The following is a 27,535-nucleotide window of genomic DNA, read 5'->3' as shown; positions in this document are numbered from 1 at the left end:
GAAGGAAGGAAGGAAGGAAGGAAGGAAGGAAGGAAGGAAGGAAGGAAAGAAAGAAAGAAAGAAAGAAAGAAAAAGACAAAGAAAAAAGATTATAAGATAGAGGCCCAGCTGAGGGGACTGCATGGGAATATGGGGCATGAACTCAGAGCAAGGCAGGAGGTAAAGAGAGGGAGGTGGGACAGCATGTTGCTGACTTCATTATGAGCCATTTGAGAAAAATGATCCAGAAGATTAAACTAGGAGAGCAAGAAACCTTGGCCTTTACCTTCACCATTTAACCTTTAGCAGCCAGTCTTCCAAGCTCTTGCTTTTTTGAATGCACTTACCTCATTTCCAGCCTGGGCTTAATGCTCTCCTCATTTGCAATGCTAAGCTTTTTATCTGTTTTTCTCCTGCAAAGCTTTGTAGTTCACTTTAAAGACCTTAGTGAAGGCTGAAAGGCACAGGAAGCCCAGATTATCCAATGCCTATGCCTGGGACAAATGAAAGGTCACAGGAATGAGAAGGGAAGTTTCTAGAGGGTTCCAGAAAATCCCAGGAGACTCGGGAGGCCAAGTAATAATTTGGCAACAGGGGTTACTTGCCTCCTTGCCTTGGTTTGGGGCTGCCTGTCTGACTTCCATGGTGTTAGGATAGGGGGTCGGGTGACCATTCCCTATGTTCTAGAAAGCATTTGTTGTGGGACTGAAAAATGAGCTCAGACCCCATGGAAAAGCCTGAGGATCCAGGATGCAGCTCAGAGCTGGGTGGAAGGTACGTTGGTGGGAACTGACCCAGCACGGTTATTTTCAAATACTCCTTGAATTTCCAAATCTCATCAATCAGTGAGCAATAAATATACCTGTCCTGTGCAAGATATTGGGTTGAAAGCTGAGTCTAAATATAAGACCAGCCTTTGCCCATGAAGGACTGGCTGTTTAATAGAGAAGGCAAGATGTAACAAACCCATGTGAAGTTAATATTATCAGAAATAATTTATTACAGGGGCGCCTGGGTGGCTCAGTCGTTAAGCGTCTGCCTTCGGCTCAGGTCATGATCCCAGGGTCCTGGGATCGAGCCCCGCATCGGGCTCCCTACTCAGTGGGAAGCCTGCTTCTTCCTCTCCCACTCCCCCTGCTTGTGTTCCCTCTCTCGCGGTGTCTCTCTCTGTCAAATGAATAAATAAAATCTTTAAAAAAAAAAAAAAAAAGAAAGAAAGAATTTATTACAGGGTGCAAGACATGCCACAGGGAGGTGAGCATGTGATTAAGGGCCAAGGGAGAGGCACACACAGTGAGTGCCACAGCTTTGAGAGCTATTTAAGAGGCCACTGACCTGAGTCTTGAAGAATGGGCAAAATCTGAGGAGAAAGAGAGCAGATATTTCAGGCCTGGGGGAAGAGTGTGGGCAAATTCTTAGAAACAGGAAAGCTCAAATTATATTTAAAAGCAGCAGAGGGTGGAGAGGGCCCATGCAGATTGTTGTGGGAAAGGTAATGTGTCAGCAAGCTCATGCTGCATAACAAACTACCCTGATGCTTAGTGACCCTAAACAGATACTGTTTGTTTAGCTCACGTTTCTGCAGGTTAGTGATTTGGATTAGACCCAGTCAAGCAGTTCTTCGAGACCCAGCAGGTGTCCACTGATCTTAGTTGGGCTTGCTCAAGTGTCTGTGGTTAGCTGCTGGGTCACTAGAGCTGACCTGTTCATACTGGCCTTGGCTGGGATGGCTGGGATACCTTGATGCTCATTCCCTAGCAGGCTGTCTTGGGCTTCTTCACGTGGTAGGAGAAGCTGCAAGACCTCAGAGGCCTAGGCTTGAATCTGTGCTGACTTTGTCACCTGCCCTGACCAATAGGCCACTACACCAGTGTCCTATTGGTCAGGGCAGGTGACAAAGTCAGCACAGATTCAAGAGGTAGACAGATAGATTATGATTCTTTTTTTTAATTCAATTTAATTAACATATAGCTTATTATTAATTTCAGAGGTAGAGTTCAGTAATTTATCAGTTGCATATAACAACCAGTGCCCATTCCATCACGTGTCTTCTTAATGCCCCTCACCCAGTGACCCCATCCCCACACCCACCTCCCCTCCAGCAACCCTCAGTTTGTTCCCTGCAGTTAAGACTATGATTCTTGATGGGAAGAGCTACAAAATATTGTGGCCATTTTTGCCAGCTTCCACAGATTGGTCAGCTGGCGCCGAATCCTAGAGGATTTGAGTAAAAGGACGCCTTAGTAGCAAGGACATGGGAAGTACGCCATGAGCTCGAGAATGGGAAGGACTGAAGTTTCCCAAATGCCAGTGTGCGGGCCTGTGCCAGTCCGCAGTGAAGAGTTACGGGACTGCAGTTAGATGAGAAAAATAAGCAGAGCGCTACGTGAGCGGATGAGTGATGGCAGGGGTGGTGGGGGCTGCCAACTGCTCTTCATTCTGGGCTCGTTTCTCCTTCCTTTTATAAAACAAAAGAGGGAATAAATGGTCATTGTTATTTTTAATATTTCTACTTGGCAGAATGAAAAGTTGGCAACTCAAGTCTGTCCCTAACATCTTTTTGGGCTTGCTGTTTTACTGATCTGTGAAATCTTGACAAGAACCTGGGAAGCACTGCACAGTTGATTAAGACAAAATAATTCTCAGAAGAGAGGGGGGGCTCGCTGCTGAGCCGCACAATCAAGGAAGGCTCCTGGTGGCGGTGTGGTCTTGGCTAGGCCTAGAATGGCTAGCATTTTGTGAGGCTGCTTTTTAAAAGCAAAATAATGTTAGCTTTGGAATGTTTATACTGTATTAGTGAGCCCTTATCAGATCAAACATTCAGCCCCATGACTTCAGAGCTTTCAAGCTCAGAAACACTTTCAAAGGAAAGGCTATCTTATATTCCTTGCTTGGAAATTGAAAATCTGTGTCAATTCTACTTGAGAAGTGCTTTCATGAGATTCGCTTACGCATTATTGGCTCATCACTGCCTGCCGAACACAGCCCCGGTTCCTTTCCCTGACAGCTGAGGCCCTCCCTCATGGGGCCGCCCCTGCCTTTCCAGCCTCTGAGCCATCCTCCCCTGCGGACCCCTGCTCTAGCCCGCACTCAGATGCCTTGTGCTTGAGCGGCTGGGTCTCCTGACCTTGGATCCCGCCCACCCCCACCCCGTCCTCCAGCTTTCCCTTCTACCCCTTCCCCAGGGCTCAGGGCACTGGCCGCCTTCTCTAGGAAGCCTCCCTGGCAGATGCAGCCAGCTGTGCATTGGCCGTCTGCATCACACACTTGGTGATTGATTTTTTTTTTCAGGTATTAGTCCTACCAACCTAGACTGCCACCTCCCTGAGGATGAAGCTCTTGTCTTCCCCGGCTCTGGGTGCTCCACAGTGTGCGGCCCCTGGAAGACATCCGCTGATGTTTAAGGGCCCCGGCTAGTAGCTGGTTGGTGGGTCGGTAGAAGAATGGAGCCGGCTCAGAGTCCAACGTTGCTCTCCCTGAAAGGGGCATCCAACCTGGGGGCCCCACGTCTCTGTGCTCTGACCCCCCATCGTCGCAGTGAACTCCCAACCCAATGGGACGCCCCCTGAGTGGCTGCACATGTCATTAGAGGCCCTACTGAAGAAGCAGAGCACATTCAAGTACTCTGCTTGTACTGGGTGGCAATTTGGCAGTGGGTGGTCGGTCAGGAGGCCGGCAGAGCTGAAGCTGACCCCGCGTCCGTGCCATGTCATGTGAGTTCTGTGGAAAGAGGAAGCATCTCAGAGTTCTGGAGGCCAGGAGCCCAAACTCAAGGTGTCGGCAGGGCTGTTCTCTAGGGGGAGAATCTGTTCCATACCTATCTTTTAGCTTCTGGTGTTGCCAACAACTCTTGGCATTCCTTGGGCTCTAGATGCATCACCTGAACCTCAGCCTCTGTTGTCACGTGGCCTTCTCCCTGTGTGTGTCTGTTTCTTGTCTTATAAGAACACCAGCATAATGGATTAGGGGCCCAGGAGACGGCTTTGTGTGTCAAGTTCAGAAATTTGCAAGAGATGCTGGGAGCTGTTTGATAGATACCGTTTCTCTGCTCACTCCCAGGAAGGTCACAGTATTCCGTGCACCAGGGGCCCAGCAGCTCCTGGCTAGCCCATCTTAGCTCATGGAGGAGGGGGTTTCCATGTGCCCAGGTGTTTAGGCCAACTCCGGCAAGGGAGGAAGTGTGTGGAGTGAAAGAGGAAAATGTACGCACTAAGGCCTGAGACTTGAGCAGTGATCCTAACTTTCTACAGACCCGCTCGCTATGTTCTATTTCATACCATGAGTTAGCAGGGCAGGTCTTCTTATTTCTAAATGAAATCCAGAGACCCTCGGTGTCTTGCCTGAGGACCAACAATGGTTAATAGCAACAGGGCCCAGACATCTTGATGCATGGTCTCATATAGCCTTCCAGCTAGTTCCAGGACAGTTTGCAGGAATCCGAAGACCTATTCTCCCTCACACTTGCCTTGGCTTTGCTTCCCTTGCCTGCTCTTTCCCTACCCAGCCCAGGGAGGGTCACCTGTAGCCCTTGGATCCTCGGGGCCAGGCACGTGTGAGACCCAGTGCTAGCACACAGCAGGTGCTCGGTAAACACCACTTCCTCTCCTTCCCCCGACCCTTCAAACTCCCACAGCCCCCGTCTCTGTTCTTCAGTCGCCACTCACTATATACTCCTTCCTGGGTACAGTGCGGGACTGGTTGTACAGCTGGTATCCTCACAGGAATATGGAAAGTCCTGCCTGTGTGTTCCCCACAGCTCTGCCCCAAAGCTGGACGTGGGGAGCTCCATCACCACAGGCTGATGGCAGAGAGCAGGCCTGAGCACCCTGCCGTCCCTCAGCCTTCCTTGGCTGCTGAGTCTCCCACCCTGGAAACACACCAGCCACTGACAGTGTCACCCAGCGCCCCAGCGCTGTCCCTGGCCTCTGATGTCTCTACAGAAGCCACACGTCACTGTGTATGGGCAGCTGCAGGCCTACCTCCACACCTCCTGTCAGGTGGGCAGGTGCAGCTTGTCCCCACAGAGCCCCTTCGCTCCCAGGAGACAGAGATATGTCTAAGAATCTTTTAGCTGAAAGGAGCCATGGAAACCATGCAGACCTGTAGTTCCCAGCCTGGGCACTTTCCAGAAGCTGGGAAGCCTGCTAGGAATCCAGATTCCTAGGCCCTTCCTGGAATATTCTGATTCAGCAGATCTTCAATAGAGGCCCAGGAGGCCGTCTTTTTAACAAGTGCCCGGGACGTTTCTAGGTAGCCGTCAGAGAGCCAACGTTTGCGATCCATGGATAGAACCTGAACTCCTCCTTGTGTAGAGGAAAATCAGGTTCACGGAGGCTGTGTGGCTGACCAAGGTCACCCAGCTTGATGACGGTGAAACTAAAATTAGAACCCAAGATTTCCGACTTCCAGGTCGGGGCTCACTGCCACAGCTTGCTCGTTGCCCTTGCTGTGTTTCCAGACAAGAAACGATAAGAGGCAATGCGGAATCCGGGGATCCAAATGTGTTGCTGTATGCTGAGAGGCCGTATAAACATGGTGATGGAGACACCAGCTTGGTGCCAGGCAGACCGTGGCTCCAGCCTGTGAAATGAGAACGATGATGGTCCCCACCTCCCAGGGTGGTTGGGAGATAATCTCTGTAAAGCATTGCACCCAGGCCCTGGCAGGGGACAAGAACTGGGAGTCCAGAGTTTGGCCCACTTGTGAGGCGTTCAGATCCGGTAACCTCACTGGGCGGCCACTAAAGGATGAGGGGAATCCCACCAACAGGCCGGTGTGCAGGCGCCATTGCACTGCTGGGCCGTGAGCCGTTTTCCTTGGGGCCCAGTGAAAGTCGGGGTGAGCACAAGGACCCCAGGCATCGTGGCGCCTGGTGTTCTGGGTCCCAAGAGTCCCATCCCCGTTGTCACCTATCACAAAATCTGTCTCCATCTGGGAGACAGCTCAAACCCATCTTACCCCTGCAGAGGTTCCCCAGGGGAGCAGACCATGAATTACTGTCACCACAATTCCCCTCTTAGGGCATGTCCCCGGTTTTTATAGCTCTCTGGTTTATAGCGTTATGATTTGAACTGATCAGCAAGGAGAACAGGCCCATTTTTATAAGAGAAAGGAGACACCTACAAAAAGGCCAAATTATGACTGTTTGCAGTTTGCAGGAAACACTTTTTAAACTAGATCTGCCTTTGGAAGAGGCATTAACCAGTTTCCGAGAAGAGTTCATGCTCGAGAAGCCCAGCAGGAGTTGGAGGAGAAGCAAGTGAGCCCCCTTGGGGAGGCATGTGGTCAGCAGGGAGGCTAAGGCACGGACATCAGGGGGCACTCACAGACTTCCCAGAGCAGGAGGTGCGCCAAGGGCACCTGCAGAGCAGAGACCATACCTTTGCATCATGGCTGCCCCCAGACCCTCCATGGCCCCAGGTGTCATCAGAGACTGCAGGATCCTGATGGCCAACCTGGAAGACCTGCCCTAGTAGCTCAGGGAAGGGGCTCCAATGTTGTGGGGTTTCATTTCTGCTCTAGGAGTCTGTGATTCTCCGCCCCATGACCCCGCTGTCAGTACCACAGGGGACAGGTGGCTGAGGCTATTGGACATAAGAGGGAGGCCAGAGGTGAGTGTCAGCGTGAGTGGAGGGCAGTGGCCCCGCTCCAGGGCCCTTCACAGAGCCTGTGCTTGAGCCCCTCTTGTGGCTGCTTCAGTCTTCACTGAGAACTCAGGGCTTTCTGCTCGATTCACATGTTAGGTTGTTGTTTTTTCTGTTTTGCTCATTTTTATAGTAATGATAACTCATACTTGTACAACACTTTGACAACTACAAAAGGCCTTAATAAATATTACTTATGTATTTTTATTTCAAATCCACCACATTCTTGGGAGGTAGGTTTTATCATTTTTGTATGACAGCTGAGGAAACTGAGGCCAGAAGGTAAAGTGATGTGCGCAGGAATCACGGTGGCCAATGGCAGATCAAGTCCTTATGGCTCTGCGGTCAATACTCTGCCATTGTTTCGGGCAGCCTAGGCCCTGACCTCCAGCGCCATAATGTGATGGAGGAACTAAGGCGTGCTCACAATTCACTACAGCACAGGGCAGGAGATTCCCCACACCTGCTTCTCCCGCCATGGTCCCGGTCCTATCAGAAGCGCTGTGGAAGTTTAGATGCTAGAGGAAGCATGCAGTAGATCAGAAAAGGCATACGTGCAATGCGCTTTAAAAAAAATCGTGCAGATGGGGGTTATTACTATGTCGTTTGTATTATGCAACTCTGTGGCTTTGGACAAGTCCTTACCCCTCTTTGTGCCTTACTATCTTCATCTGGAAAAGAAGGCAGTGGACCCCCAAAACTTCCAGGTTCCCTCTAGCCTGATGTTTCATGCCCAGATGCGTTCTGCACACCACAAAGCCTGAGGGTCCTCCCAAGCCTTCTGTGCAAGCCACCAGGATAGAACCAGAGCATTAAGGGGGTAAAAGAGCAGAAACAGAGGCTGGGTGAGGGGAGTGTTCCCTTTGGGGCAGGAGCCAGAGGCCACTTAGGTAGGGAGGGTCCTGGCTGCCCAACCATGGCTTTTGTTCACGGAAACTGACATCCATGCTAATGTCTCTGAACCATATGGGAAGTGTGGTTGGGCTGCTGGTGGTGGGCATTCATTTCCTTGCCTGTCGGTTTTTAAGGAGCCTGGATCAAGGGTGCCACTTGCCTGTCTCAGCCAGGAGGGAGGCTGAGAAGCTGAGACGGAAGATCCAGTGGATACACAGCCAGAGCTGGTCTCCTTGGGGTGATGTTCTTACGGGGCCACAAGACCCGGAGCAGCCTCAGGCCTGGGCAAGCCCACGTGCATGGCAGGGAGAGAGGGCTAGCCAAAACAGCAGAAGCACTGTGCTGCCCTTGGACCCATGTCTGCGTGGAAAATAGCCCTTCTCTGCCTCCGTGCGTCCATCCATCCGCCTATGCATCCATTCATTCACTCACTTCCTTTGCTTCCTTCTTGCTGAGGGATGTGAGGGCACCTCATGGTATTAAGTACCCTTAGTCATCAGAGGGACCTTGGAAGAGATGTGTAAGCTCTACCTGAGGCTTTGTCCCTGAATGCACACCCACAGGTGACCTGCCCCGAGACAGCCCTTCCCAGTACTGGAGAATACCAGCTCTAAAGAGTTCTCCTAGGAGACAAAATCGGCCTCCCTATCATGTCTGCTGATGAGTCCTATCTTCTGAAGCCACATGGAGTCAGTCTGACCCTTTCAAGGGACAGTTCTTGAGCACAGTGTTTCCCCAAGTGTGGCATGTGTCCTGGCTGGCATGTGAGATGATTTTAGGTAGTACATGGATGAACACTTTTAATAATTCTTTTTACTGTCACCTTCTATGGTGGCAGGGTTACTTCTAGTGAAAAAAAAATCTCCTTCCTAAATGTCTATATAAGAAAAGCAAGTCGATTGAAAGCAGAAGTATTAAGTAAACAGTACTAAGCATATATGGACATGGCATAAATGATGCTGGTCTTGATAAATACCTCTCTGGGCCTCCCCCTTGCCAGCATCCCCTTCCCGAACCTCTCACCTCTGTTCCCATCAGCTTTGCCCTGTTCTTTGACCATGGTTGCATATAACTATCACAGCTTCATCTACACAGATGGTTTCTCGAACCCACGCCTTCAGCTCTGACCCACCATTGTCTCCAGGGCTCTGCACGCATTTGCACTTGGATGTTGTTGCTTCTCCTCGTCATGTCTGTGGGACATCTCAGATACCATGGGATTCTAGAACCACTAGAGGGGGTAGTGGTAGGGAGGGGGACATTTCTTAAGTATTTCCTGTTTAACATGTTAGTGTACATTTTCCCCTCAGTCCTTAAAGAGTCTCGACAGGAAGATACTATCTCCATTTTATAGCTAAGGAAGTGGAGGCGTGTGACCTTTAAACAGTTTGGCTAAGGTGCAATCGTGGGAGATCTAAAATTTAAGAACTCAGATTTGCTGGTGCCATGGAATTCCCATTATGCTGGGTGGCCTTCAAGCCAGAGGCAGGAAGGGGAGTGGAGATTCTTGGGCCAAACTTCGCATTCAGTGGAGAAAGACACCACAGCCCAGAGAGCTTATGGGCCATGCCCAGGCCATTCTGTGGGCTCTGGTCAGCTCCAGCTCTGGACTCGGCCCATGACACTCGTTCTTCCCACCATTCCGAATGTGAAGTTTGATGTCATGCTTGAAGGTCCCCTCGCGGTCCACCTCCCATCCTAGTGTTTTCTGAACTTGTCACTGCCTTTCCAGTCCCACTGCTCCAGCCTTCTCTGGTTCAAGTTGTTGTCACCTCATTCCTGGACTACTGCAGGGTCTCCCGACTTCAGGCTAATCTGTCTCAGGACTGCTTTCCATATTTGTCTTTGTAAAACATATCTTGGCACACATCATCCCTCGATCACAAACCATCCTCAGTCCAAGTCACCACAGATCTTAAATCTCACAGACCTTAAATCCCACAGACCTTAAATCCCAGAGACAGCTCCCTTGTATGACGTATAAACACTATCCTGTCGATTTAATTTAGATCCTACCTGTCTCTCCAGCTTTGTCTCCCACAGTACAAACTCTCTAGCAAAAATGGCCTTCTCCTTGTGTCTCTGTGGGAACTTACACTTCCCATGTGGAAATCACCTCACTGCACCCAGCCTCACCCCTCAGGCCCAGCTCACACCATCTATGCTAGCCTCCAGCCCTTGGAAATCCACCTTTTCTCCATGTTCTTAATCTGCTTCTTATCTACAGGGGTCATTTGGCAGGTAGCAAATGTGACCCTGTGCTAGAATTCCTCCCTATCAGGCACATCCTCCTGCCTCCTGGCCTATGAGCCCCTGGAGGACAGAGCGAAGTCTGACACCCTTTGCAATCTCAGTCCTTAGTCTCCGTGCCCTTCAGGGTGGGCCCCTCAGTACGTGTTCTTCATTCATAGTGACGATGCTATGTGTCTTTATGGGGGCAGAAGGTAAGGCTGCTGCTGGGGAACAGCCCCTCCTTTCTACCCCCTGCAGTTGCACACCAAGGGCTCGGTGACAGACGGCCTGCAGACCCACAGGGCTGTCTGGGGAGCAGATAAGAGAAAGATGTAAAAGCACATTGTAAAGCAAAAAGCGCAGGCATGTGAAAGAGGCCAAGACTGCAAAATCGACTTCAATGTTTAAAACATGCCATAAAGCCAGATGTAAAAATTCCAAATGACTGCCCCTAAGGCTGTAGGGCCCACAGAAAAAGGAAACTGAAAGCTCTAGAGAAGTCAAAGCAACCCTCTAATGGAAGGAGGAATCCAGTTGGCCCCAGAGGAAGTAAGAACATGCCAGGCTAGGAGCCACAGAGGCTGGAATGGAACTAGGCATGCAGGAAAGTAGCATCCTAACTCCAGTGGTGGGTGTTGGGAGAAGACAAGGTACATATGTGGGAAGGGAAAAATTCAAGCAGAAAAGCTGGGGCCTAATCAACTAGGAGTAAGGAATCCCTTTAAGTTCCTGAGGAGGGATGTGGCATGATAAAAGTGAGGTTCTGGAAAGTTCCTTGCTCAGAAATTTCTTCATCCTGTGAGGGTGGGAAAGAAAAAACAACCCACACTAGGGAGAGAAATGCCAAGTCTGCATCCATATCCTCCATCTCCAGGCTTCTGGTGCTGGGATGTTGAAGGGAATCCTCTGTGCCTCTCCACCCAACCTCTCTCAGGACTGTAATGTTACTGCCTCACACAGCCGTATCTTTTGTCTCGACAGCCGTGTGCTGAAACAAGGCTAAGCCAGAACTACATGGGCTACCCTCTGATGGGAATTTGGGCTGAGCTCTCTAGATCTAGTCTGAGAGCATAATCTGAAATAAGCATCTCACGCACAGGCTGAGAGCTAACCCGGAGACAGAGGAGCGTTTGTCTTTCAGCGTTTGCGAGCTCTCGCCTTTCCCGGCTGGGTGAGGCTAAGCTTTGCTCTAATGTGCCCAAACAGCTGATAAGCACTGGAAGCACAGAAAGGCAGTAGGATAAAGAGGCTGAACGAGGATTGACGTGTAGAGATAGCAAATAGAGCCTATCAGTAAGGGTGCTTTCAGGTGCAAGTACTGGAAAACTCAGCTTGAAATGGTTTCTACAATAAGGAGATTTTATCTCACATAAAATAAGCCACAAATTAGGATGGCACCAAAGTTGGTTAAGTTAATTCACTGGTTCAATGACTTTACCCAGAACTCCAATTCTTTCCACCTTTCCTCTCTGCCACCATCAGCATGTCGCTCTTGTCCTCCACTAGTAGTCCTCATGATCCCCAGATGGTTGCCATGGTTCCAGGCTTCATATACAGACATGAGCATGTCCAGCTAAAAAAGAGATTGTAGTGCTCTTTTGAATGTATATCTCTCTCTCTCCCTTTTAATTAATGAGGAATCTTCTAGGGGCATCCCAGATAATTTCCCTTCATGCCACTTTGGCCAGGGATGGGTCACATGCCCCTTCCATAGCCAAGGGATGGAGGAAAATAGACTGGCCTCCATTGGGTTAGGCTAGTGGTTGGTTTATGGCCACAGTGCTCCTCACAAGTAGTGACCAGGTTTGATTAGGAGTAGGAAGAGAGTGCAGGGGTCCATACTCTAGCCAGCACCTACAGCCACATGTCTTTACACTGTCAGTGGGAATACAGAGTGCCCTGAGCCAAGCAGGCTGTGCATCTCAAGCGCTTGCTTCACATTGCTGGGTTTCGACAAAAATCATCCAGCATAGCCCCAACAAAGCCCCATGCACATCCTATGTGCCAAGTAAATGGGCCCTGGGGTATTGAGGGCTGAGTTGGTGGGGTCCATCTATGACTATAACCATAAACAAAGGGGAAAACATTAGAGTCCTGGCTCTACTGCCTACTCACTGCAGGACTTCATGGAAAATTACTAAATCTCTTTGATAAGTTTCCTCGTGTATATAATGGAGGTAATATTTTTAATCTATCACACAGAGTTACTATTAATATTATAACTAAAACATCCAGACCCAGACTCAGGTGTTAACAGCAGCTGTGGTGGAGGAGGAGGAAATGGTGGTGGTGGTGGTGGTGATGGTGCTCATGGCAGAGGTGGTGATGGTAGTGGTGATGATAATAGTGGTGGTGGTGCTGATGGTGCAGGTGGTGATGGTGATCATGGTGCAGGTGGTGATGGTGATGGTGGTGAGGTGATCATGGTGCAGGTAGTGATGGTGATGGCAGTGGTGGTGATGATATGGTGGAGGTGGTGATCACGGTGGTGCTGATGGTACAGGTGGTGATGGTGATTATGGTGCAGGTGGTGATGGTGCAGGTGGTGATGGTGATCATGGTACAGGTGGTGATGGTGATGGCAGTGGTGGTGATGATATGGTGGAGGTGGTGATTATGCTCACAGTAGAGGTGGTGATGGCAGTGATGATGATAATAGTGGTGGTGGTGCTGATGGTACAGGTGGTGATGGTGATCATGGTACAGGTGGTGATGATGATGGTGGTGAGGTAATCATGGTGCAGGTGGTGATGGTGATGGCAGTGGTGATGGTGGTGATGGTGATGCGAGGAGGAAAGGAAAGTGGGAGTAAGAGGAATAAAAGGAAAGAAAGTACTCACCCTTTCTGTTTCACAAAGAGGTCATGAGACTCAACATAAAAATGTATGAGAAAGTGCCTTCTAAACTGTAAAGTGCTACCCAGTGAGTTATCACTGTGGTGATAACTATGTTAGTGTGGTGATTACTGTGTGATAACTGTGGTTAGCAAACCTCCTACGTCCATGGGTCCCTCTACTCCTGAAGAGCACTGACTTTCATCCTTCACCCTTGTCTGCCATAACTGAAACAAGTCACTTCAAGAGGCAGAGTGTTGTCAAGTTCCCAGAGACACAAGGGAAATGCTCACAGCTCTGGGGCTGGGAGCTTCTTTAGCAGAATGGAACCCATTACTGTAGATCTAAGGGCTAAGGAGGGAGATGGGGCAAGGACATTTGGAACACGTGGAGCCCAGCAAACAGGACACAGAGAACGTTTTGGTTTGGTTTGGTTTTTAAGTTGCTTTGATAATAGAAAGGAGCTATGAGGACTGTCTCTAGTTTTTGTTGAAGTCACGAGGATCCAAAGAGGCATAGAAGTGAGTTGTGCTACCCGTTTTGAGGCCAGGGCAGGGGAAGAGACAGGGAGAGGCAGCAGGGCTGGTGCCGCTGAATACTCCAGCTGCCCAGCAGGCTGTCATGGGAGCAAGCAGAGCCAGGACCTCTGCAGAGGACACACTAAGTCCCCTGGAGCAGGGATGTTCACTCCATGGACGTGTGCAGGACACCTACTGTGTGCAGGTGCTGGGGTGGCAGTAATGACAGCAGCTACCATTTGAGTGATGACTCTGGTTTCTAGTTCTCATTATTACCACTCTTCCCACTTTACTGGTAAGAAACCAAAGTTTCAGAAGATTATGTAGCTTGTCACAGAGAAATAATTTGATCCCTGGTGTATCTGACTCCAAAGCCCTCTCTCCTCTGTCACTTTGCCTTTCATTTAAAGACATTTCTTCACCAAAGGTGACAAAGACACTTGCTTCTGCCCTGCAGGCCCTCTGCCCCGGAGAGGAGAAACACACAGAAAACACACACGTTGTGATGAATGCTATCATCTGAAGAAAGGGTGCTGTAGCTGGGGGGAGGGACTGATTAATTCCAGCCCACTGGGGATAGAGGAGGCAGGGGAGGGTTGAGAAGTCCACACAAGGTGATGACATTGAAGCTGGCTTGGCTCTGAGAGGGAGTCTGCCAGGTAGAGAGAGGGGCGGGGCTTGTCAGGGCACGAAGAGAGTTGCACAGAACAGCCTGTCTGGTTTGCGTGAGCCTTTTGGTGTGGCTGGAGCTCAGTGTGGGGGCTGAGAATGAGGCCTGAGGGACAGGTGGGGCGGGACTGTGACAGACCTGGGAGCCAGGCTAAGGAGGCTAGATTCCACTTTAAGGCTGAGGGGAGCCGTTGGAGACTTTTATGCAGTAAAACAGCCTAGATGTCAATGGGAGGGGTTAGGGAGCTGCTTTAATACCCAGCCAGTGGTGGAGGCCTAGATGGAGATGGGCAGTGGGGACAGGCAGCATAGACAGGGTCTGTTTCCTTGGGCCAGGGGTTGGTGTGACTCCTCAAACGAAGGGGGGCATTTACGAGAGTTTTGAGGCCACTGCTGCACACTCCCTCCATTTGGAAAATTACATTCCAGCCCACAGGTCACTAAGCAAATGCCCCATTGTCCCCAGGAGTAATTCAGCCCTGATTGGTAATATCTGTCACCCTCTCCACTCCATTACACCCAAAGGAAAGGTAATATCCCTGAGCCGGAGTGAACTCCTTAGAGAGGAAGGGGCTGGCCATATTCTGACAGCCAGAGCTGCCCAGTGAAGGACGGGCCACCTTAGAAGGAAATGACAGCCTGAGGTGGAGAAGGTCACCTGGAGGGATCACCGGCTGTGGGCAGGAGGCTGGCCTGCGTGCTGTTTGGGCACTCCAGGAGGGGGATGCCGGCAGCACGTGACAAAGGTTGACTGTTCCCTCTGTACCGACCACACGCTGGACACCAGATAAAGAACTGAAGCAGGCCGGTCTCTGCCCTATGGGGTTTACGGAGGAACCCAGACTGGGGAGGGACCCAGGGATGGACAGAGATGCTGTCTTGGAGATAGGGGTAGTGAAGGGTCCAGGAGGAGCAGACAGGTCCATACCCCAACATCCAAGGTGGCCTGCTTGGCACTCTTTGGGTTTGAGTCAGGTGCCGCTGGGCTGGGGCAGCCGAGGCAAGGCCGGCCTCCAGAGACGAAGACGTGAACTTGAGGAATTAGTAAGTGGATAAGTCACTTCAACTTAGCGTCATGGGTAAGCCCAGAGAAACAATCCAGTTGGAGGAGAGTTTTTGTTTTTTTAAACTGAGCTGCTGTAAAACCAATGACACTGGCATACTTCTCAACTCACTCAGCTCAATTGCTACTTGCCCTCGCTAAATAGGTGAAATGTTTTTTTTCAAAGCTGCTTTACTTTTAGGCTATTAAATGGTTTGTCCTGTCCCCTCTTTCTTTTTTTTTTTTTTAAGATTTTATTTATTTATTTGACAGAGAGAGACACAGCGAGAGAGGGAACAGGGGGAGTGGGAGAGGGAGAAGCAGGCTTTCTGCAGAGCAGGGAGCCCGATGCAGCGCTCAATCCCAGGACCCTGGGATCATGACCTGAGCCAAAGGCAGACGCTTAACGACTGAGCCACCCAGGCGCCCTGTCCTGTCCCCTCTTTCTTTGCTAGAAGTCCTGAATCTTAAGGCCAGACCATTTGAACCACCAGACACCTTCTAAATGAGGCCCTTGGGAAGGAAGGGCCTGTCCTCAAAAAATTGTGCAACTGAAGCATTCATCCTCAGGGGCAGCCCATGTCTCTTTCCAGCCCCTTTCTTCCCAATCCGGGTGCCCCAGGCGTCTGCCCAGGCATCTGTCCAGGGTTTCACAGAAGATTACGCTGTCAACTTTCTGATGAGTTAGTCCCTATGAAGGTGAAGGCTGATACAGGTTTAAACATGACATCATGTACTTTGGTTGGAGACCCCTAAGGAAAACCTTTAAGATCCAAAGGAATGTTTCTCTTTTTTTCACTGTGGTAAACTCATACATAACATAAAATTTGCCATCCTAACCATTTTTAAGTGCACACCTCAGAGGCACTAATTATACTCCAGATGTTGTGCGGCCATCACCACTGTGTACTTCCAAAGTTTGTCATGCCCTGAAACAGTTCCTCCTTCCCTCCAGCACCTCGTAGCCTCTCCTCTACTTTCGGTCTCTGTGAATTTGCCCATCCTCGACTTTTCATTTAAGTGGAATCTTACAATGTTTGTCCTTTCGTGACTGCCTTCTTTCACTTAGCATCATGTTTTCAGGGCTCATCCATGTTGTATCCTGTTAGACCTTCATTCCTTTTTATGGCTGACTAATATTCTGTTGTGTGATTATCCCTCATCCACTGATGGATGCACCATTAGAGACCCCAGGAGAGAGGAAGATTTGGAGATCCCTGCTGCCCTTCCTTCCAGCTACACCACATAGATGGCCCTTTACTGCCCAGAGGCCCCTGGTGGACACAGTAATCCAGAATCTCAGTCAGCCCACAGATAGAGACAGCTGTGCTATGGCCCGAACAGCACCAGACCAGCCATCAGGAAACACAAGTACTCATCTATGGGGTGGATGTGTGGCCTTGGACAAGTCCTCTTACTTGGGATGTGTGTCTTTGTAGGAGGTCCTTCCAGCTTCTAATATTCTACCAAGTCCCTCAGTGTCCTAAGAGACACTTGCAATGCAGCAAGTGGTGTGGGGCAGAGTAGACCCTCAGGAAATGTGTGTGACCTACTGCATGAAGGAGTGAAGGACCGAGAGAAAAATTGGAGAGTAGGAACTGAGGTATTCCAGTTTCTTCATCTCCCTTCATTAGAAATAGTCAGGAGGCTGTTTTAGAGGTCAGGATGAATGATACTTCAATTATGAAACAATCTGGAATACAAGGTGCTGTCTGACACATTATTATTGTGTTTCTTGTCTTTGCACCTTGTACTGAGATGGAATTATATGACTGGGCTTCTCATCAATTCTTTTTGGTGTAGAAATCTTGGCAGCTCCAATAAGTACACTTGCATAAATTTAAGTGAATACACACAGGCTCTCCTAGTATGAATTCTCACACCTTGGTCTGTTATACAGCAGGTATAAGCTGTGCAGTGTTCAACACAGATGGTGGGCATCACCCAGCTGTGCCATGCATGTGTGTGTGTGTGTGTGTGTGTGTGTGCGGAAGCATGCACACGTGTATAGACATGGCAGGCTGTCCATTGTTGTTCTTGTCTGAAGAGCTCTACCCTGGCATGGCTTCTGCTCATAAGGAGTCTGTGTTCTCCTAAAGCACAAATATTAATGATCTCCTTACTGAAGAACCTTTTTATTATAAAATCTATTTGTATTTATAGTGATCCTCAGAACAATGAGGAGAGGAACCCTTTGTTCCTTTCCATGTCTTGGAATCTGACTGTGCCTTGGGCAGAACCGCACACATACCAGGGATTGGCATCCTCACTTGCCATAGAATTTTGAAGAGACTTTGGAAGTCCTCTACGACTTTGGAATTGGTGTTCAAGGTTCCCAGAAAAACAAACAAATAAAAAACAAAGCAGTGATTCTTCTTCTCAAATAAAATCTTAATGCAGAAACCAGCATTATAAAGCCAATAAAAGTCTTCCAGATTAGTCAGAGATGGCTACTTCTTTTTCTTGTGTAGTCTCTGTCCTCACCCCATCATATCGGTTCCCTGGACTCTTTTGAACTGTGTTAGGATCCTTGGACAACTTAGCATGTGGGTACAAATGGTGCTGCTCTGGTTCAAGGTGGCGGGGGGTCAGTGAGCAAAGCCCCCCCTAACCTGTAACTGCTCCCAGAGCAGCACTGTGGAAGCCCAGGGCTCTCTGCAACACTGCATTTTTTTAATGCTTAGCTAGTTCTTTTACAGACGAGGAGACAGACCCAGAGAAGTAAAGTGACTTGCCCAAAGACACACAGCTAGTGGTACCAGAATCAAGATTATTACCATCAAAAGATAATTGAGTCTCTGTCCTATAGAATGAAAGGTAGGATACATGTACATGAAAAGATAAAGGGAAAACTAAAATTAATACTGTACTCATCAGTGTCTGTTAGTTCCACAAGTGTTTAGAATACATGGTGGTTCCTGGAATCTGAGGCTCTCTCCACTGAATTTTTCTAAATATTTGAGACATGGGTGTTGCCATGGGCACCAGCTGCCTGCAGTAGTGCTGAGAAATGAGCAGGGAGAGAGGAAAGGAAGGGAGAAGAAGATGAAAATGGAAAGGCAGCAGTAAGGGGAAAGAGCCCTGGATAGGAAGGAAGGAAGACAGGAGTGTCTGAAAGGCTGAAGTCATCACACCTGCCCCAGGCAGGTAGGGCTTCACCCTTGATATGGGAAGGGGATCCTCCAGGAGCCCTGGGACTCCATTCCGGCGTATTCCCATTCCAGCCTTGACGTCCTCTCATCGGCAGGTTTGCATGCCTCCTTGACCCTTTCCAGGGTCAACACAGAACAGTAGGAACAGGAACTTCCCAGGTTGGCTCCCAAAGTTCCTGAGTTCCCAAAATCACAGATCAAAAGGGGCAGTTCACAGGCTGAGTGTTGTGCATTCTCAGAGAGCTCTGTGGTCCCTCAGGATTCAGGGGAACATGGAGCTTTGGCCTCAGAACTCAGGCAGGAGGAGGGCTATGAATAAGTGTGTATTCACAGGACCAGAGGCACCAAGACCTCAGCACAGCAAGAGAAAGGTCTTGGACAAACTTTTGCATTTCTCCACTCCATTCATTTTTGCCCTTAGGTGTTTCTGTGGCAACACAACGTAGGTTTTAAAAGGATCAACCAAGCTGTTTCACTTGTTTACATTTTTGTTTGTTTCTTTCTTGGGTTTGGGGGGGGGTGGGTGGGATTAACTTCAAGGGCACTCAATCCCTAAAGTCAGAATGAATACAATAGAGCCATCAGCATGCGCACGTGCTCAGAGGCAACAGGCACCTACCCCTTCTCAGGACTCTTTGTCCAGACTCCTTCTTACTGGCCACCTGGACCCTTTCCAGTTCTATCTCAGATCCTTAAACAACTTAGTATGAGGACTGACCCAGTTGTGTCTCTGGGGATAAGCGGGGACCAGAGAGAAACCTTCCCCTGGCACCCAGGAAAGCGAGATGAGATGAATGGACCTTTGGACCAAGGGTCAGGGAATCTGCTTTCCCATCTTCTGCACATACCTCCCTGGCCTTGGTATCTTACCAGCATTCTGGATTTTCAAGTGAGGAGGTTAATTAAATACCCTCTAAGATTCTATCTCTCCAACTCAATGGCTTTAAGCAGGAGAACTTCTGCCAAGGAGGTACATTCCCATAATGTGAAAGTGCTTTCCAAGGGATGAGATTGCCCCTTACCGAGAGGGATTCCAGCCTCATCTCTCCTCTCTTTAGTTGGCACGCTCTCCCTGGGCAACCTCATTCAGCCCTCCCTGCAAGCTGGACTCCCCCTGACCTCCTATGTCTGATCACCAGTAACCCCACAAATGTCCCACAAATGCTTTAACTCAGCAAGTCCAGAACTGATGGCTCTCCCCTCAAGTCCCCCACTGCAGTGAGAGGCATCACCATCCAGAGTCGCCCAAGTTAGAAAACTCGGGGGCGGGGAGCACTTCTGCTGTGTCTTCCCCCAACCCCTACATGCAGCCAGAAACCAAATTACCTTCTTTCTATCTCTAAAACCCACCTAGTTCTCGCCAATCCCGTTGTCTACCTTGGCTCAAGCCTCCATGGTCTCTGCATGGGACGCCCCCCAACTCCCTCCACCCCTATCGCCACCCTCACTCTCTAGACCGGTGCCAGATTATAACGCACGTCTGACTCCAACATTCACTATCTCCTCAGGATAGAATCCGAGCACCCAGGGGCAGCTCCAAAGCCCCTGGTCATCTTGCGCCTACCCACCTCTCCAGCCCCGTAACCTTCACTCCAGCTGATCAGATGCCCACATTACCTGAAGCTCTGCACACACACACACCTTCCACAAACTCCCTCAGGTTGCACATGCTTTCCCTTTCAACTCCGTCCTGATGGGGTTTAACCCATCATCAACCGAATCAACCCATTTTAACCCAACATCACCTAATTTTAAAAGACCAGAGGCTCCCACATACTGTTATTTGTTCCTGGGTCATGCTCCCCCACCCCACCTCTGTAATAGGTAGTGAGTAAAAGACAGTCCTGCCTCTGAGGTGCAGATTAATGCCGGCTTCTCCATTCCCTTCCCACAGCTACTGCCTGATCAGGGCCTTCATCGGCACATGGGCCAGTGGTTCTTAAACTTCAGGGTGCCTCAGAAACACCTGGAATCATCTGCAATGCACATTTCCAGGCTCCATAGCCAGGAGATCCGCCTCAATAGGTCTGGGTAGGGCCCAGAATTCTGCATTTTTAAACTTTGCCTCCTCAAACTGCTTCACCCTGAGCTGGGCACAGCGAGGCCTGCACTCATGCCAAGTCTAGCAAATCAGAAAGAATGGATGGGAGCACAGGTATATGTGTGGGCTAGCCTCCCCCCACAGAGCTACCCATCAGACTTCAATGCCCCTGGGCTTGGAGCACCTTCCCAGCAGGCTGGGCAAGAGCGAGTATGCCTTCCCAGGTGAGCTCCATCTGACCCAACACAGGATGGGAAGATAGGTCCAGGAGTTCTGAGCCTACTGCTTCCTGGGGGCTGTGACTGGGCCTGTCCTGCTTGGAGGATCTGTGGCCGAATGCCATGTGGACCAGTGTTTTGTGGCTCCAGTGAGAGATGGGCTGAGCCTCCTGCAGAGGCGAGCAGTGGAGCATGAAGGCATCCAGGCAGCCTTTGCCTGGTGGGGGCCATTAAGGCTCTGCACTGGGAACAAGGTTGTGGGAGAAAGCAATTAGTGGTGAGGGAAGCCAGTGAATCAGCACACAGAGTCGGCTCGCTCTAATTGAGCCAACGAGTTTGTCCTGTTAAGTGTGGGCTCCCAGGGACAGGAGCTTCATCCTTAAATGCAAAGCCTTCTTCAAGGTGGCAAAGGGAGGAAAAACACTACCTCCCACCCTTTGAGAAAAGAGATGAGCCTTTTTTCTTCACTGCCCCACCCCCACTGCCTGCCTCCATCCTGGAAATGCTGATTTTCTCAGCTGACGGGGTCTGTATTTGGACAAAGATTTTTATTTTCTCAAGAAAGAGAGAGACTTCTAGTTCAGGGTCAGGGTATATGAGCAGATTGCCTGTGTTTCAACTGTTGTTAGGAGCTTTTCAATGTCTCAACTTCTTTGCGGCTGTATTCCTGGTCTATCAGTTTGGAGAATGTGGTTAGTACACTCCCCCAAGATGGTTTCTTTATCTTCAGGGTTTGTTACCTCAAGGTGGCGGTACACTTTTCCTGTGGTTTTGTCCCCTCCTTTCTGAGCACTGTTCTCCTCTGTCTTGGCATCATTTCCCTCTAGATCAAGATATTATGAGTTCTCTTCTGAGAAGGTACAATGAAACATTCACTGATTAACTAAATAAGATGTTTTTCCAAAATGTGTCATTTTTCTACCACCCTAATATTTGCATTTTAATGGGACATTTGAAGACTAAAAAAAACCCTTAATGCCCAATGAATTGGAGGTCTAAGGTTGCAACAGACTGGGGAGTTGGTAATCTGGCTAGGAGGTCCTACCCAGGTCCTCCTAGATCCTACCACAGAGTGGGCAGCACTCTCCTCCACCTGCTTGTGAGATCTGCTGGTTCAGAACTTTCCAGATCCCCGATCTCATTGACTTTATTTTTCTCTCCCTTCTATTTTTGTTTCCTAGGAACGAGTGGAATATCTCTTTCTCATAATTTTTACTGTGGAAGCATTTTTAAAAGTAATAGCCTATGGACTTCTCTTTCACCCCAACGCTTACCTCCGCAATGGTTGGAATTTACTAGATTTTATAATTGTGGTTGTAGGGTAAGTATCACTACCTTTCTCTCTTCCCTCCCCTCACCCTTTACTATCCACCAACATGTGCCTCTGTTTCCTTCTGTTATTTGTATCTCTTTTTTATTTGGTCACAGCGGCACTGGGCACCAGGCAAGATGAGAGGATCCATTAAAAGTCACTTTGAATTCAGACTTTCTCCAAAGGGAAAAGAGCTCTTACTTAAGAACATCTCCCTCACACACATGCTCACATGTGTGCATTCTCACACACATACACACACAAACACAACACAACACAGAGTGGAACCTGAGGGCTTTTAATGGAACTCAGCATCCTCTTGGCAGCTGAGGAGATTCCTCTGCTTGAGGTCTTTTATTCCATCTCCAACCACATCTGGCCCGACAGCTCTTCGAACCAGTTCCCCTGCTGTGTTCCTGAGCAGAGTTCGTCCAGTTGGCCTGGCGAGCAGCCCATGGGCATGGGGGTGGGGATGAAGCTGGCATAGGTGCTATGGATGCCCACTCTCACCTCTACAGTGGGCCTCATCGGAGGCCCCAGGAAACAGGCTGCTTGAGATAAGTGGGTGAGGAAACAACAGAGAACTTTAAAGGGCCAAGGTCGTGGGTGGCCTAAGTAGAACCAAATACACCTTCCCCAAACACGCTGTTCCGCTGTAGCATGAGATAAATCAAGGTCAATATATGCTTTAAAAAAAAAAGCAATGTAAAGAATCATAAATAAAATTCGGAAGTGATGATCTCCTTATCTAGGAGTTAGCAACTTTACAAAAAGATCCTATACATGTGCTATGTGAAATGTAGTTCATTAAGACACAGTTGATGAAGTTTTAACTGCTCCTCTCTTTTGTGAAGGGAGGGCACCCTACAGCAGATTCTACTTGGGCTTCTGTCGTTTCTCTGAGCCTGGAGAGTGGTCACATGGTGGCCACCTTGTATTTTTACTCCCGTGGAGTTCCGCTAGCCTTCAGCGTCAAGGTCAATATGTCACTGGGGCCATATCCCAGGAACCTATTTTTGATTGGCACCATTTGTGCCATCCCAGTGAAGACAGGTCCTTGTGGACTCCTCCAGAGCACTCACTGCTCATCATTTCATGGGAGTGTCTGGTCTTTCCTGCAGGAAATAACAAGAGCAAATCAAGACCATTGAGAAGTTATTTCCTTGCCTCTGGCCATCTGGATGACTTATTAGGGTTGTTTGGAACTGCTTTAGGGGTTTTTCTTTGTTGTCTTTTTTTGCACAGCCAATGAAAGACACACTTTGGCCACATTAACACCAAGGGTATTTGGGTGACATGAGAAGCACTAAAGTTATTGGAGTATTTGCCAGGCATAGATCTGGCTCCAGAGGACTCAGAGTGAGGACGCAGTTATAAGAGAACTTGCTGCTTTTGTTCACACCAGGATAAACAAAGAATAACTGAACAAATGCCTTGAATTAACTCCAGTAAACCATAGCAAAGGCATTTAAGGTGCCTTGTTCCACATGCCCCTAAATCCTTTCAAATTCAGTGTCTTTCTCACGGCCTCGGGCTCTGGGGAACCTTTCACATATGCCTAGAAAAGAGCCCCAGGAATGAGATTGATAGAGAGATAAGGGTGCCTTCAGGGACTAATTTTGTTTTGGCAGAGAAGCTATATCTTCTTCTCAGGTTTGTGGAATGAGTTAGAGTTGACTGCGTACCATGCTCTGCCCCCTCCAGGGCCTCACCTGCAGCCTGGGAGGTCGAAACGGGAAGCACAGGGCAGAGCTTAAACCGGAGCTCGGGAGGGAGGGAGCAGATGCCTTGCCTTGCGGCCTGCGTCTTCTGCTTGTTTGGACCTTGCTTTATCCCTCGCCCTGCTGCTCCTCCCAGTAACCGCAGAGGGCAGGCTTCATGGGGTCAGCCCAGATTTCAGTCACATCTTCCTGGGGTCTGGGCCGTGAAGCTGATGAAGAGGAAAGCATCCAGACTGGCCCTCTTCCAAAAGATGCCTCTGGTTGGCTGTTTAAGCCACAGAGTTTTTGATGCTAGTGGTTGCTTAGCTTGCGGCTCACATGACCCGTTGGGCTTTTCCCCCATTACTAGCACACACGGACATATTTGACACCCAGTTTCTCTTCTCCAAGGGCATTGGTCCTAGCGGCTCTCTGTCTAGTCTCAATCTTGGCCCATCCTTCTAACTTGAAAAATCACACACACACACACACACACACACACACACACACACACACACGGTGTAGCAACCTCCTCTCTACCGCTATGCCTCCTTTTCCTGCCCTTTTTTTTTTTTTTATAGTAAATGGATATCTGTCTATTTCCCTTATGTCTCCTGGGAAATATCTACTCTCCCGGGCCCCTCCTCTGCAGCCACTTAGGGGACAGTTTCTTGGGCTCTCCTACAATCAGAGGGGAATCTGCCTTGCCCTGGGAGAGCCGGGTTTGCCTGCCTGCTGCCTGAGTGCCGGGCCAAGAGCTGCTCTCTCATGTCGGCATTGCCACGCGGGGTCCTGTGACAAGAGGCATTGCCTAACCCCACAGACCTGTCATATTTCCTTCCTAAAGTGGAAGGGTCTCCTTGGTACAGTGGGGAGATGAGACTGCTGAATGAAAGTGGGGAGGACTTCAGAGGCCTCTGTGAGCTACCTCTCCCCACCTCAAGCCAGGGACCTAGGGATCCTCACTAGATCCCCCTGCCTGAGACATTCTACTCCAGCTGCAAGGGCTTTTGCTACCATCTCTCTCCCAGTATGGTGGCCCTGCCTTTCTGAACTGCTGGGCCCTCTAGAGCTGTGTTGTCCTCTTTTTAAAAGCTCCAAGTCCAGCTAAGGAACTGCCAGACACAACTCCTGAAGAATCCCCCTGCCAAGCATCCATATCTGAACCCAGCCCTTAGGGACAGATAGGCACAAAGCAGTGGGTTCAGCTTTACAGTATCTAATCAAGGAGAAACACACTAGCCCCTACAAGCCAAGAACACTTCCTAGACCTATTCCTGAATTTTCTACCTTTTAAAAATTAAAATCAGACACTTAATAAAGTGTCTGCATCAAGTTGGGGCAGAGAAAAGAAAAGAAAGTTGTCTAACCTCTGTTCCCTTCAATAAATAATATTATGTGAACATCTTGTACCCTAATAAGCGTATTGCTTTCTTCCAGGAAATACTAGGAACCAAATCTGGTTTGGATTTGGAATGTTGTTTGACAAACTTGCAAACTGGTCTCCATTTTCTAAGATTTCAGCGATCTAGACTTCAGTGGAAAGAACATTTCTCTGCAGAGAAAGAAGCCCGTTTCCCCCATCCTGGCAACTCTGCCTGGGGTTCAAGGCATCACCAGCTAACATATGACACCATCAAACTGCCAAGCTGAGCTGAAAGAATCACAGGGCTGAGAAAGACTTTAGATGTGGTCTGGCCAGAGTTGTCAAACTTCTTTTAGCTACAAAACCCATTGTTCAAGCAAAGCCTTACTCAGAGAACCATGAAAGCCACTCTATTCCCGCCACTTATCTCTGGCCTCGCTGCCCAAGAAGTCCCTAAGCAGTTCCATGGAGCACAGTTTGGAAATCCTTCATCTAGACCAACCCCGTCCTCGCTGGGCCCTGCCTAGATTTGTGTTTCTGCAAAGCTAAGCCCCCAGCTGCAGCCTCCCGTGTTTCCAGATCCAGTTCCCTGGGCATGAGTCATTTCAGGAGCTCAAGCCTATTCCTCAAGAACGAAGTTGCCCTGGCCTCGAATGCAGGTCAGATGTGGGGCCCCAGTTCTGATACCTGGGCTTCCCCCTTGACCCCTGGCCACAGCCCAGCACACACTCTGCTGACAGTGAATTGGTAGTCATCTCTAGTACAAAGGACAGAAATTGCCCCCATGTGTCCTTTCCCCTATTTTTCTCGGTTACCACAAAAGCCCAAAATTCCGGGCTCCCATTCCCACGTGGTTCTTTGAACCCTGTGCCCCCTCTCCCTCGCCATCCCCCTGAAACCTTTCCACTGTGCCTTGTGTTCCCCACAGGCCACTGCCCATTCAGGGGTCAGCAGACATTTTCTGTAAAGGGCCAGATACGCATTTTCAGCTCACAAGCTGTGCGCTTTGTCCCCACTAGTCACCTCTTCTGAGAAAACAGCAATGGACAGCAGCAGTATGTGAATGAGGGGTGTAGCTGAGCTCCAGCAAAACTCCATGTACAGAGCGAGTGGCCCAAGGGCTGCCCTAAACCCTCAGCTTTGTCTCTGGCCACTCACTTAACCTCCTGGCTCCCCCAAGGGTCCTGCTCCATCACAGTCTCTCAAGAGATGGCCACTCTCTCCCAAATGCCTTGTTCCACAGCCAGGAGGTCAGGAAAGGGGCCCTGAATTTCTCTTATTTCTGCTTTCAGACTGCTGGCCCTCCCCGCTTCCTAGCCACCTCTGATTCTGATGTATGTGATCAAACCCTTCCACTCCTACTTTTCCCTATGGGGTCCCCTTCTGGGTCTCTGGGGACTCCTCATTCCTTGAAGACAGGAGCTCTTGGCTCACTCCCAACTCTCTCCAACCTCACTATTCCTGCTGTCCCCTCCAGTAGCTTCTTGGTTCCTTGATATCTACACCCCCCACCCCCCGCCCAGGGATCCTGACTCCATCCTATCTCAGATGCCCACTCCCATGGTGATAGCCAATATCCCTGCCGTAACTAATAACTGTGCCCTCCCCATAATCTCAAACCAAACACCCAGCTCTGGAAACACTACCAGCCATCTTTCCAGCTTACTCCCTCTAGTACTTTGACTCTGACAATCCATTCATCCTGTCCCATTCTCTCTGTTCCTCTGCCCGTTGTGTCCAGTCCTCCTTTTAACCAGCTTAGATGCCCAGCCCCATCACAATCTCTCACTTGTGTGTACAGTCAACTTCCTTCTTCCTCTCTTCACTTACCTTGCTCATTTGGAAAAACACCAACCCTAATCAAATCCAACTAGATGGAAATCCATCTGATACCTGAAGCTGTGCCACTGAAAGGCGTAGAGAAACCTGCAAAGCTGAGCTGATGGGTTTCACTTGACACTTGTGACCACCAGCTTCAAATAGGTCCTTGATGATACCTGGCAACCCTACTCTATATGCTACTCCATTCACTCCTCCACTTTCTTTGGTGAGTCTTTTATACCTTAGCCTCCCCCTTTAAACTTCCAATACCTGCTCCCCATTCACATTTTCAGCCGATGACCTTGCTACCTGTTTCCCTGAGAAAACACATGTAACCAAGGAGAACATCTGTACCCCTATGATGTACCTTCCCATTTGAACCATGATAAACCACCCTTCCCCTATCTAGGGCCAGTACCCCTCCGGGTGCAAGAGATCCCTTCCGCCTCCTGCAGGATAGCAATCCTTCCAGTAATTGTTCTCTCTCTTCTGCATGGTCAGATTGTCTATCTCTGTTGCATACCTCCCATCACATATAAAAATGCCGCTGGATCTCCCATTTAGAAACAAACACGACTCTCTTGATTCCACACCCTCTTCTGGCAACCATCTTTTTTCTTCTACTATCTTTTACAGCAAAATTCCTCAGAAGTGTTGTCTATACTGTAGCCACCAGCCACCAGCCGTGCGGCCACTCCGTACAGGATATGTGGCTAATCGGAGTTGAAACACGCTGTCCATGTAACATATACAGCAGATTTCGAAGATTTAGCACAAAAGGAATAACAAACATCTCATGAAAAATCCTTTGGATTTATTACAGTTGAAATGATAATATTTTGGTTATGTTGTAGTAAATAAAATATATTATCACAGTTAATTTTGCCTGTTTTTACTTTTTTAATGTGGCTGCTAGAAAGTTTAAATTACATATATGCCTCATAGTTGTGGCTTGCATCATATTTCTGTTAGCTCTATCTCGGACTTTTCTTCCTATCCTCTCTTGAGCCCATATCCATTAGGCATTTGTCCCCATCACTTCTCCAAAACGGTTGTTTTCAAAGTCTCAGGAGTCTGCATGTTGCTAAAGCCAGTGGTTAGTTTCCCATCCTT

At 49.1% G+C, this 27,535-nt stretch overlaps 1 protein-coding gene across 10 annotated transcripts in view; it reads left to right on the top strand.

Annotated features, from left to right (window-relative positions):
- Positions 1 to 27,535, top strand: part of CACNA1C (calcium voltage-gated channel subunit alpha1 C) — a 665,215-nt gene that overhangs the window by 372,592 nt on the left and 265,088 nt on the right. For all 10 annotated transcript variants that reach the window (XM_032390971.1, XM_032390977.1, XM_032390968.1 and 7 more), the window contains exon 4: positions 21,405 to 21,544. In XM_032390971.1, coding sequence (XP_032246862.1) covers positions 21,405 to 21,544 — 140 coding nt within the window. The remainder of the gene's footprint in view (positions 1 to 21,404; positions 21,545 to 27,535) is intronic.

The sequence above is a fragment of the Phoca vitulina genome, unplaced genomic scaffold (genome assembly GCF_004348235.1).
Source record: "Phoca vitulina isolate PV1807 unplaced genomic scaffold, GSC_HSeal_1.0 scaffold59, whole genome shotgun sequence".
In the NCBI taxonomy this organism is placed as follows: domain Eukaryota; kingdom Metazoa; phylum Chordata; class Mammalia; order Carnivora; family Phocidae; genus Phoca; species Phoca vitulina.
Note: the sequence above shows the minus strand (reverse complement) of the source record. Positions and strands in the feature narration are given on the sequence as shown.